Source organism: Danio rerio, chromosome 22 (assembly GCF_049306965.1).
Source record: "Danio rerio strain Tuebingen ecotype United States chromosome 22, GRCz12tu, whole genome shotgun sequence".
Classification (NCBI taxonomy): Eukaryota; Metazoa; Chordata; class Actinopteri; order Cypriniformes; family Danionidae; genus Danio; species Danio rerio.
The window spans coordinates 1,938,136-1,950,813 of record NC_133197.1 but is presented as its reverse complement, the minus strand read 5'-3'; the positions used below and the strand labels follow the sequence as shown (position 1 = coordinate 1,950,813).

At 41.7% G+C, this 12,678-nt stretch overlaps 1 protein-coding gene across 1 annotated transcript; it reads right to left on the bottom strand.

Annotated features, from left to right (window-relative positions):
• Positions 1 to 855: 855 nt before the first annotated feature.
• Positions 856 to 12,432, bottom strand: znf1002 (zinc finger protein 1002). Its single transcript, XM_073936769.1, has 6 exons — positions 12,377 to 12,432; positions 11,802 to 11,905; positions 7,421 to 8,967; positions 6,801 to 6,813; positions 2,620 to 5,040; positions 856 to 2,575 (listed from the first exon to the last, which is right to left on the bottom strand). The coding sequence occupies exons 1-5, from the start codon at positions 12,424 to 12,426 to the stop codon at positions 3,560 to 3,562; spliced, it is 3,195 nt and encodes a 1,064-aa protein (XP_073792870.1). The 5' UTR covers positions 12,427 to 12,432; the 3' UTR covers positions 856 to 2,575; positions 2,620 to 3,559.
• Between the last annotated feature and the right edge of the window lie 246 nt (positions 12,433 to 12,678).

The window sequence follows — 12,678 nt, the reverse complement described above, 5'->3', positions numbered from 1 at the left end:
ATAGAAATTACGTTACTGTCAGACCATAGGTGCCTAACATATAATATTAATACAAGAAGTAGAATGTTGAGAAAGAATTTACAATAAATACAATTATACATTAAATGTAGGGATTAAAATTGTTGCTCTTTGTTCTTGGTGCGGTTCGGTTTCACACGGCAAAGTTTCTAAATGGACTAAAAGAGCTAAAACAAGTCACGTGTGAGTAAACTCTCCTCACATTGGTCAGAGTGTCAGGGTTTGTTTTTTAGAGTTTATTTCCTTATTAAAGTCATGACGATCAGCAATAAGACAATATAAGCGAAAAGCTGCTCTTTAATATTGAATGGTGACACCCACAGACATCGTCACCAAATATAGATCAGAGATAAGATTTTCTCATACATGGCAGTTGGCTTATGCATTATAGGCTTTACAAAGAATAATAACAGATACACCCAGACTGCAGTTCTGTCATCTTTTCCTAATGGATAAACAGCTCTCGTTAATAATTCAGCATGCTTTCACTTTCATATTTGACATGAAACGCACATTTAAATATAGGAATGACATCCCGCCCTACTCCTCATTCTCTCTTCATATAGCCGCATATATGCCTACTCCATATCCGTAATACACTGTGATATAGCCTGGTTTGGATCATATCGCTTTCTTACTACAATCGATCTGCTCAAGAGTTCGTGTCAATCGAGCAGAGACCACCTCATTCAGGCGATCTCGAAACGATTGTTTTGGCGCAATCTGAGCGCAATTGCTGGATTCACATATGCCAAACGAACCGCGCTAATTGGAGAAACGCACCAGGTTCTGAAACAAAGGTTTGAAAACTCTTAAAATCAGTGGAAAGTTCTTTAGAGACTAGATTTGAGTTTTTACGCTCAATGAAATCAAAGTACTGTCTGTATTTCCACTTGAAGAAGCAGCCGCTCTCGTCAGCAGCCATTTCTGCTTGCGTTCTCCAGCAATTTAATAGTGAATGCTCATTAACTTTTCCCTGAGATAGGTTGCGGCTGGAAGGGCATCCGCTGCGTAAAAACTTGCTGGATAAGATGGAGGTTCATTCCGCTGTGGCGACCCCGGATTAATAAAGGGACTAAGCCGACAAGAAAATGAATGATATATGTGTCAGGGTTGTGGATGGGAAATGGGGAAAAAGGAGCGAGGACTCAAATGCAGGGAAATGGGATTTTATTAAATAATAAAAATAAAATAAAATGCAAAATAAACTACCCCGAGGGGGAAAACATTAGCAAAACAAATTGTACACATACAAACAGGACTGGGCAGGCTGGCAAGGATGAGGACTGGAAACAGGACAGGACAAGACTTCGAACAACAACATGTGATGACAAACAGGCACAGGACAGCAAATGTGAGGGGAACTGTAGAAAATTCACACAAACAGGTGAACACAATGAACTAATAATGGGATAACAAGGAGGGTGGGACAACACAATAGACGGGAGAGCGCATGACACAGAGAGACAACACAAGCCATGCGCTCACATAACAGGACAAGAACATGCAGCCAATGAGAGAACTCATTAACCGCATGTTTGTGACAACACAAACACAACACTGAAGCACACGAGAAAAGCACGTGACCACAATGTAAACACATAGCCACGTGCTCTGACAGACGCAAGACACGAGCACACGATGAATGACAACACTCACCGTGCGCTCACACACGCAGCGTGCATGTTTCATCCCAGCGCCGACCAAAACCGAAACCAACTGGATTGAGACGCTGGGAATGAAACTCCGCGCTGCAGACAGACGAAAACACAAACACGAGTACAAGAGCGCGCGCGTCTGAGGCACGCAAAGACCGCGCGGCCGCAGCAAGCACACAGAGACACACAATGACAGAAACAGAACGAGACTGAGCTAGTGTCAGAGCTCTGCCACCAAAACAAGAATTTACAAGACCAGAGTGGCAGAACCATGACAATATGAATGAATGCTCATTAACTGATGTTGCAGTGGAAAACGTGATGTAAAAGAATCCTTTTTTCTTCTAATGCAAGGGGGTCTCAAACTCCCGGCTCACAGGCCATTTACAGCCCCCTCCCTCCTCCGGCCCGCAACTGATGTTTAAAAATATAACAAGATTCGGCCCCCAAAACATTTGTTTTGAATCACTATAATTGTTGTGCATATGGTCACGTATGGTTTTGACCCCCACCTATTGGCCAATTAAAGGACTGCTCTATTTTAAACTGTATTTCAGTTTTACTTTCATTTTTCACGTGGTCGCCAATGCACATTATTTCTGTTTTAAATTAAAAGTGCTCTAATTTTACTAAAGCTCTGTTTTTGTAAATATGCAAGGGTCATTTGATTATTATCAGTTTTATACCGCCTGTATTTTATTGAACAAACACTTTTTCATGGCTTACACGTTACGCTGGTGGTGTAAGAAATACGCTTTTCTGCTAATATTCAATTCAAATGGCCTCATTTGATTCATTTTCCTCATATGCATATTGAGATTTCTATAAAAACTATGTGCATTTTACTGCTGGTTGAATTGAACATGTTAAAGTAAGTGAATATATATATATATATATATATATATATATATATATATATATATATATATATATATATATATACTTTCCCCCTCTTTGTTGTAGTTTCAAAAACAGAAAGATATTGAGAAGAATAGGTGCCAGTAAAGTCAGTCCATCTATAAGCTGATCTGAATCCCACAATGAAGCTGCTGTCAAAACTTTAGACGACGTTTCTTCGTCCTAAAGCTGGTGAGGAGTTCTTCACACACTTAATGCACAAAGACAGATCTTCTGAGATGCTCAGTTTAAAGGGCGACCTGTAAAACCCTGTGGTGGGCGTTTTCTATCAGGGCGTACTCACACTATGTACAGTTGCCTAAAACCGGGCCGAAGCACGCTTGTCCCGAATCCTTCTCCCCCTGACAGCCTGCGCTCGCATCGCATTCAGGCCCGAGCAAGCTTAAATCCTCAATGATGAGCTGTTCAGTAGAGACGCGCTCTCGCTCAGCACAGTGGAGATTTCTTTAGTTATGTCATTTGACATGCAGTCAAATATTTCGCCGAACAGATCAGCCACTTTTGACGCTCAAAGTCCTCGTGCTGCAGGAGTTAGGAGGTTTGCTGAAGGTGCAGCTGTCGTGCAGTGAGGGGTTTTGCGTATTTAATAATCTACGACAGTTTGCGTTCACTGAACAGTAAGACTGATTAATTAACACATATGAAACAGTCCCTTAAGAGTCACGTCTTGTCTTCAGTTTCGGGCTTAGGTGGGCTTTGCACTCACATTACAAGTGTACCACGCCAAAGCCCAAGTGAACCACACTCTGGCACACCTCTTCCAACCGGGCCAGAGCCGGCCAAGTGAACTGCTCCTGAGCCCGATTCACACTTCTCAAACCATCTGGGAAACAGGCCTGGGCAATGTTCGGACAGCCTAGTGTGAGTACGCCCTCAGACTCATGTTGAACGCAGTTGACCAACCACCACAGATTAGAATCATGCAAAAGAAAAAAAATCACTGAGGTGTAAAACTCTCCTAAAGATCATGAATAAGGCTTCTCCTTTGTATGAAGCCTAAGATGTCTCCTCAGCTCTGAAGTCCTCAAAAATGTTTTGCTGCAGTGATCACATTGGTGCGGTCTCTCTCCAGTGTGCGTCAGCATGTGTTCAGTAAGAGATGAAGATCGTGCAAAACTCTTCCCACACTGAGAACATGTGAACGGTTTCTCTCCAGTGTGAATCATCTCATGTGTTTTCAGGTATCCTGAATGTCTGAATGTCTTGTCGCAGTGTGAACACTTGTACGGTTTCTCTCCAGTGTGGATCAGCTGGTGCATTTTCAAGGCTCTAGCTGTAATAAAACTCTTCCCACACTTAAAGCACACAAACTCTCTCACACCAGCGTGGATCTTTTCATGTTCATTTAAACTTGTCTGTCGTGTGAAACTCTTTCCACACTCTGCGCATGAATACGGCTTCTCCTTTGTATGAACTCTGAGATGCATCTTCAGCTCTGCACTCCTCAAAAATGTTTTGCCGCACTGATCACATGTGTGTGTTTTCTCCCCAGTGTGGATCAGCTTGTGTTTTTTCAAGTTTCCTAAATTATTAAATCTCTTGTCGCAGTGTGAACACTTGTAATGTTTCTCCCCAGTGTGGATCATCTGGTGTCGTTTCAAATCTGCAGTTTTCATGAAACTCTTCCCACAGTCAGAGCAGACAAACTCCCTCACACCAGTGTGGATATGCTGATGTGCTATTAAATGTGACTGATGTCTAAAACCCTTTCCACACTCAGAACATGAATACGGCTTCTCGTTTGTGTGAACTCTAAGATGTCTGTTCAGCTCTGAAGGCCTGAAAAATGTTTTCCCGCACCGATCGCATTTGTGTGTTTTCTCTCCAGTGTGGATCATCATGTGCTCCTTAAGGTGTGATGATTGTGTGAAACTCTTCCCACACTGAGTACATGTGAACGGTTTTTCCCCAGTGTGAATCATTTTGTGAAATTTAAGGAGACTAGTCAGTCTGAATCTCTTGCCGCAGTGTGAACACACATAAGGTTTCTCTCCAGAGTGAATGCTCTCGTGCCGTTTCAAGTATTCAGCTGTAGTAAACGTCTTCTCACACTCAAAGCAGACAAACTCTCTCACACCAGTGTGGATCTTCTGATGTTGTGCTAAACTTTTCTGTCGTCTAAAACTCTTTCCACAGTCAGAACATGAGTACGGTTTCTCCTTTGTATGAACTCTAAGATGTTTCTTTAGCTCTGAAGGCCTCAAAAATGTTTGGCTGCACTGATCACATCTGTGTGTTTTCTCTCCAGTGTGGATCAGCAAGTGATGCTTGAGATTCTCTTTGCGGCTGTAACTCTTTCCACACTGAGTGCAGGTGAAACCTTTCACAACTGTTCTTTCTATCGAAAAACTATCGTCAGTCTCTGACTGAGCTTCTTCTTCACTCTTGACATGATGTTTCTCCTCATCTTCACTCAGTTCTTCACTCTCCTCCTTCACTATCACATCTGAAAATGAAAAAGTCACATTTTAGGTCTAGTTTTTATCTGTACATGTTATCATAACCATGTGATTAGCATAGAGGTATCTTCTGCATGTTACCAATTGAACTGAACATGCTTATAAACCAGAAAACCAATGAGAAACAACAGTATCTGAACACACCGACACTCATCAGTCACTAAAGGAGAAAACTCAAGCTCTTGAAGAGACCAGGGGCCTCATGTACGAAGACTTGCGTGGAAATCATACTAAAACATTGCGTACGCTCAAAGCTGTAAATGTGCGTACGCAGAAAAAAATTCAGATGTATGAAACACTGCGTACGCCGAGTGTCACGCATATTCTTTTGAACATCCGAATGAACGTGAAACTGAGCGCAACATGCACGAGCACAAAACCCCTCCCTGCCTCCTCCCCCGTATGAATATGCTAATGACTATGCTAATGGAAAAAACCAACGAAAAAGCAACGGCAAAAGCAAGCAAGAAGAGAAACTTTGAACAGAATGTGAATTGGAGGTGCTGCTTTCAGAGGTAGACCGGAGAAAAGCGGTGTTATTTGCAAGTTTGTTCTCCGGAATTAACAACAAAAGAAAAAAAATAGAGTGGGAGAGTTTAGCTGATGCGGTTAACACAGTTGGGTCTGAACATCGCACTGAGTGCATTAAAAAAAAAGAAATAATGTGGTTTATATCTGTAAAATGTTGCAGTACCCTTAGCAGTCTCAGTGGCGCAGTTCATAAGACGCATGTCAACATGTTTTGACACGTTCAAGCATGAACTCGGCTCGAATCCAGCGTCTGATGAACACTTTCTTCTTTTTTTCCCCGCTACATATCAGATTTTGCCCACTATTTATCACGAGAAAGAAGTAGGAATCATTAATAAGTTTGTGCATCATATTTTATTTGCACATTATTGAATGGAAATGTTTCTGATTCACGCATGCAAATTCATCTTCAGATAGTGTCTTTATAGCAATGTGCGTGCAGTAGATTGCTCAGATTACATTGGGAAAACAGGCGACCGCTGCAAATTGTGCTTTAATGTTTAGCTGGTCAACTGCATGGTATGGAAACCTTATATACCTACTATATGAACCCGTCTCATACAGCTGCCATTGCACGGCTCAGACACTTTGTAGAGAGGAATTTAACACAACTGCCTCTAGGAGTCGCCAATGGAAATAAAACAGACACGCACAAAAAATGTGCGTACGCCAGCCAGAAAGCTGCCGTGAAGCTGCGCACATTCCCACGTTCAGTTCATTGTTAGTAAATCCAAACGTGAGCGATTCTGAGCGTGAAACCTGGCGTACGCAAAGTTTTTGTGCGTACGCAGCGTTGATACATGAGGCCCCTGGAGATTGGTCAGTTTCAGTACCATTTATTAGATTTTCCTCATATCTGTAAAAAACTGTATACATTTTACTGCTGGTTGAATTGAACACGTTAAAAAGCCCCTACTTTGCATTGAAAAAGGTCATATTTTGGTTTTATGGGTCTCCAACAACAGGCTGATCTGCGTGCTAGGTCAAAACACACAATCATTGTCTTATAATATGCATGTGTTTACCCAATTATCCCAGCGGCTCCCATATGAATCGTTCAGCGATTCATTTGTTCCCAAACCCTTCCTTAGCGCAAAGCTAATCTGGAGAGGTCTCGCCTTAAAGGCGCAGTACGACAAAACCACCCCCTGGTGGAGAAATGTATAAAACAGGATCTTGTAAAAGGTATAATGAAAAATCTGATGGGTGTTTTGACCTGAAACTACATTCTAGAGACGCAAAAGACTTATATTAAATCTGAAAAAAGGGGTAACCTAGGTGTCCTTTAAACCTAATTCTGTAGGAGACAAATTGGCAGACGACTACAATAATAAAAGCTTCAGTTATGCTGTTTGGTGAGGAACATCATCTATAAGCTGATCTGAATCCCACAATGAAGCTGCTGTCAAAACTTTGGATGATGTTTCTTCATCCTAAAACTAGTGAGGAGTTTTACACAAACTGATTGTGTTTGGTGTCTGAGTAGACTAGACGAGTGGCCAAAACTCTACGGTTTCTCTTCAGTCTGAATCTTCTCCTGCAGTTTCAGTTCTTCAATAATAGCCTTCACACACTTAATGCACAAACACTGATCTTCTGAGATGCTCAGTTTAAAAGCCGACCTGTAAAACCCCACACACCGATCACCGTCTCTCACTCTTGATAAGCTGTGATGGGCATTTTCTCAGTCTCAAGATGAATGCAGTCGACCAATCACGACACACTGGGTCATCAGACCAATCACCCCGAGATTAGCATCATGCAAAAGTACGGTTCGGAGTAAATGAATCACTGAGGTGTAAAACTCTCTCTTAAAGATTAAGAATATGGCTTCACCTGTGTATGAAGTCTAAGATGTCGCCTCAGCTCTGAAGTCCTCAAAAACGTTTTGCTGCACTGATCACATTTGTGTGTTTTCCTTCCAGTGTGGATCAGCTTGTGTTCATTAAGGGTTGATGATCGTGCGAAACTCTTCCCACACTGACTACAAGTGAACGGTTTCTCTCCAGTGTGAGTCCTCTCGTGTGTTTTCAGGTATCCTAAATGTCTGAATGTTTTGTTGCAGTGTGAACACACGTACGGCTTCTCTTCAGTGTGAATCATCTGGTGTCGTCTCAAGTCTGCAGCTTTCATAAAGCTCTTCCCACAGTCAGAGCAGACAAACTCTTTCACACCAGTGTGGATCTTCTGATGCTCTGTTAAATGTGACTTCTGCGTAAAACTCTTCCCACATTCAGAACATGAATACGGCCTCTCGTTTGCATGAACTCGAAGATGTCTGTTCAGCTGTGCAGACCTAAAATATGCATTGCCGCATTGATCACATTTGTGTGGTCTCTCTCCAGTGTGGATCTTCATGTGTTCATTAAGGTGTGATATTTGTGTGAAACCTTTCCCACACTGCGAACATCTGAACGGTTTCTCTTCATTGTGAATCATTTTGTGATATTTAAGCGTACCTGCAAGTCTGAATCTCTTGCCGCAGTGCGAACACTCATACGGTTTCTCTCCAGTGTGAATCTTCTGGTGCTGTTTCAAGTATTCAGCTGTAGTAAACGTCTTCTCACACTCAAAGCAGACAAACTCTCTCACACCAGTGTGGATTTTTTGATGTTGTGATAAACTTTTCTGTCGTCTAAAACTCTTTCCGCACTCAGAGCATGAATAAGGCTTTTCTGTTGTGTGAACTCTAAGATGTTTCCTTAGATCTAAAGGTCTCAAAAACGCTTTGCCGCACTGATCACATGTGTGTGTTTTCTCTCCAGTGTGAATCATCTGGTGTGAATTCAGGTTTCCTGAATGACTGAATCTCTTGTCGCAGTGTGAACACTCATACGGTTTCTCTCCATAGTGAATCCTCTGGTGCCGTTTCAAGTATACAGCTGTAGTAAACGTCTTCTTACACTCAAAGCAGACATGCTCTCTCACACCAGCATGGATTTTCCTATGTTGTGATAAATCTGTCTGTCGTGTAAAACTCTTTCCACACTCAGGACATGAATAAGGCTTCTCCGTTGTATGAAGTCTACGATGTTTCTTTAGATCTGAAGCCCTCAAAAATGTTTTGCTGCATTGATCACATTTGTGTGTTTTCTCTCCTGTGTGGAGCAGCTTGTGTGTTTTCAGGTTTCCTGGATGATTGAATCTCATGTCGCAGTGTGAACACTTGAAAGGTTTCTCTCCAGTGTGGATCATCATGTGAAGCTTGAGAGTCTGTCTGCGGCTGTAACTCTTTCCACACTGAGTGCAGGTGAAACCTTTAACAGCTGTTCTTTCTACCAAAAAACTATCTTCAGTCTCTGGTTGAGTTTCTTCTTCCCTCTTGACCTGATGTTTCTCCTCATCTTCACTCAGTTCTTCACTCTCCTCCTTCACCTTCACATCTGAAAATTAATAATTCACATTTTAAGAGTCTAGTTTTTACCCATACAGTCAGCTGGGTCATGGACGAAAGTGTGGCGGGCGCTGCCTTCACTATTCTGCCACCCAAGGCGGCCGCTTAGGTCGCCTCTATGGACGTGAGATTGTGCACAGCATGCAGCATTTAGGTAGAAATGAAGGGTCGTAGATGTTTGTTTCTATGATCCACAAGGTTTGTTGCATGGCTTTCCCCGTGATGCCATCAGGGTTACAGATACAACCAAGCTGTTTGTATGTTGCAAACATTTTTGTGAAGAGAGCTGTAGAATGCTGGACTTTGTCTTTCATCAGTTGAGTTTGTTACCATTCAGACTGAACGGGTGTGTCATTGCTATTAATTGGGGTTATGGTTGAGGATAGAGTGATAAGCTGGTGTTTAACTGCATTGCTTTAATGATTCTCTACATTGAGTTCACACATATACTCTGGATATACCCGTTAACGTCAATACCTCTTAGTATCAAAATGGCATTTTAGAACAAGAATGATCCACATCGTGTTTTACTTAGCATTTCTGAACAGCCCTCCGTCCGCTGAAAACGCACATCACGTGACCACAGACAGACACACACACACACACAGCCACACACTCTCATGTGCTCCTCTGAGCTCAAGAGTGCAGTGCACGTTGGACAGTTTATCAAGGATTCAATTCAATTCAGCTTTATTTGTATAGCGCTTTTACAATGTAGATTGTGTAAAAGCAGCTTCACATAAATGGTCATAGTAACTGGAACAGTGTAGTTCAGTTTTTAGTGGTTCAGTTCAGTTCAGTTTAGCGCAGTTCAGTGTGATTTTAAATCATAAATGAGAGTTCAAACACTGAAGAGCAAATTCATCGATGCGTAGCTCTACCAATCCTGAACCATGCGAGCCAGTGGCGACAGCGGAGAGGGAGAAAAAACTTCACCTGATAGGAGAGCGAAGAAAAAAAAGGATGTACCGCTGGATCACGTCTCACTTTAGTTGTTAAACGTGACATTCAGACATTCCGGGAAGTTCCGGGACTCTTAGCATTTGCAGGACTCAAAATGCCCGCAAACGAGTGATAATCTCCTGGATATCGTGCGGCTCCCTCCTGGTCCACCCCTGGATCCCTCCTCGCGCACTCTATCAACACCCCCCCCCCTCCTCACATGATGACGATGCCATTGTCCATCGCAACGTTTCACTTTAGACATTGTACGATGCCAAATTGGTCAACATCACGCAACCCTACTGCCATTGTTCACGCACTAAACAGAAACGACTGTGATTGGCCGTGAAGGTCATCGGTTCACCAAACTCACCACTGAGTGTAACCACAGATACAGGGACACTAAAGTGTTTTAAAGCTGAGATTCATCAGCCGATCGCTCGTATGTCAGCTTATAGACAAACCAGCTGACTGAAGTGACTTAAAAATGCTCCGGTGTCCATGCAGGCCCGGAATGGCTAATCGGGAGGACCGGGAGAATTTCCGGTGGGCCGGTGCGTTTTTTGGCCGCGAGGGCCGGCATCCCTAGCTCCAGAATCTGTTGCTCTCAGCAGTCACACTTTTTAAATTTCTTTCTTTATTTATTTACTTGACCACAGCCTTCTTATTCATCATTTTACCTCATCTCTACTCTTTTTATCTATTTTCTCGCAGCTCAGTGAGCAGGTTGCAGCCTGCAGGTTAATGATGATATAACTTATAATATAGCTGTTGTGGTTCAGTGGATAGCACGTTAGTTTATGATGCCGCAGACCCGGGTTCGATCCTCGACTGAGTAATTTATTTTTTACATTTTTATTGTTAAGACATATAATACTGTAAGGGTTGTTGAACATTTTAAGTTCCAAATAAGCTGTTTTCTCAAAAAAAGACGTGATAGTGTCATTAGAAACTGATTTGGAAATGACCTTATTTTAATATAGTCAGTCGTGAACTGAGGTGGGCCGGTCTGAGGCTTGAAACTCCAGGGCTGAAAAGGAGTCCCATTCCGGCCCTGTGTCCATGTATCTGTGTTTATCCTGAAAATATAATATTCAATATTGTTTGCAAATATTGAAGAAATGCAGCAAAATTACAGCCGGCTTCCTTGTGTTCCTTCCTGATTTGAATTGTTGACTTGCTATGTTACTTTACTGCGATACACTTACACTCTGATTATTTGCTAAGTAACCAATCAGAGCACTCTCTTCAGCCGTTGCCGATTCAACATACTGAATTGGGCTAATCGTTTCAGACATTAATCCGACGGGAGGTGACATGTGGACAACACCAAACAAACTAGCCAGACTAACGCTGACCAATGAAGCCCAAAGGCCGACCACTGGCTTGGTGTGTCCCAGCCCTAATTTGCATTACCAATGCATTGTCAACATATAAAAGACTCAGGTGTTAACAAAAGAAATAAAATGACGCTACATTAAAGCCCGCTATCATCATTTTGAGGACGATTTGGTGAATGTAATGTTTGGTGAGAGTTTATAGATTGTAGAGAGGAAAATGGTTCCCTGTGTAAGACCAAAGTCTGTCAAATTTGTTCGTGCTGGAACGATTCAATAACTAATTTTCTGATGTCAAACAAGAGCTTCAGTTTCAAGAAAAGACCTCCTAATCATGTCTTGGAGTTCATTTGGATGTTGTGGGCTGAATGATGATGACTAACCATGAGGAAAATAACCTTAGAGCTCTGACTATTTATTTATATATATAGCAAGAGTCCAGTTTTCTCCAGTTATGATCCACGCAGAGGCGAAAACAAATGTCGGATTAACAACCTCAATGTTCTTCAGCCTCATTATTGAAGAGTAATGAATAAACACAAACCTATTAGTTCTTCAGTCTCTTCCTGTTTAATTCTGCAGGGTTCTGGATCACTCATCTTCCCACTGTCCTTCAATAAACTCTGTCTTTGTCTTTCACTGATGGAGCTTCAGAAGAATAAACAGAGAAATCTGATTCATTTACACTGATTGAGGAAATAAACATGATGTTATATCTTGTGATAGAATATGTGATTTGCTCAAGTCAGGTGTCGCTAATAACATTAACTTACATCTAAAAATCTGAATATTGATGAGCCTCAGACTATAAACACTCATTAAACTCACACTCACATCAATCCCATTATCTCCCTTCATATATTGCTCATACAAACACTGATAAACTCAAATACTCAGATTATATGTTGTGAAATTACAAATAAAAACATGTTAAAACACAAACACATTCACTCATATTGTCCTCTCAGAGCTGCTCTCTGCCTGCTGTATTGTTTTGGTCAGCAGACACACAGATAGAGGTGAACTCAATGCAGAAACTAGTCGCAGATTGTCGCTTTAATAAACTGTAAAGTGTGTTTTATTGTTGTGTAAACACGAGAAAAAGCGTCAACGACTCACCTCAGCTCTGAAGACTCGACGCTGAATGACCGCGTCAGCGCTGACGTCATCACGGCGAAGCGGGAGCAACGGTGAAGCAACAAAACCCCGCCAAATTAAAAGCTGACAAGCCAAAACAACAATTCATGATTGAATGAGATATTTCTAAAATAAACTATTGCTGAAGTAACTGAAATTTGTTTTCAATAAAATGTAAGAATGTTAAGTTGTTTACAAACACCGAATTAAAAAAAAAAAGTATCACATCTTTCATTGAAAGTGTACAGCTTTTCTTTGTTGAAAAAGTCAATAAAAGACTAACA

Coding starts and splice junctions, on each gene's coding strand:
- znf1002 (XM_073936769.1), bottom strand. CDS start 12,426: ATGACGTCAGCGCTGACGCGGTCATTCAGCGTCGAGTCTTCAGAGCTG. Junction 11,906..12,376: donor GTCGAGTCTTCAGAGCTGAG/GTGAGTCGTTGA, acceptor ATTCTTCTGAAG/CTCCATCAGTGAAAGACAAA. Junction 8,968..11,801: donor AGAGACTGAAGAACTAATAG/GTTTGTGTTTAT, acceptor ATTAATTTTCAG/ATGTGAAGGTGAAGGAGGAG.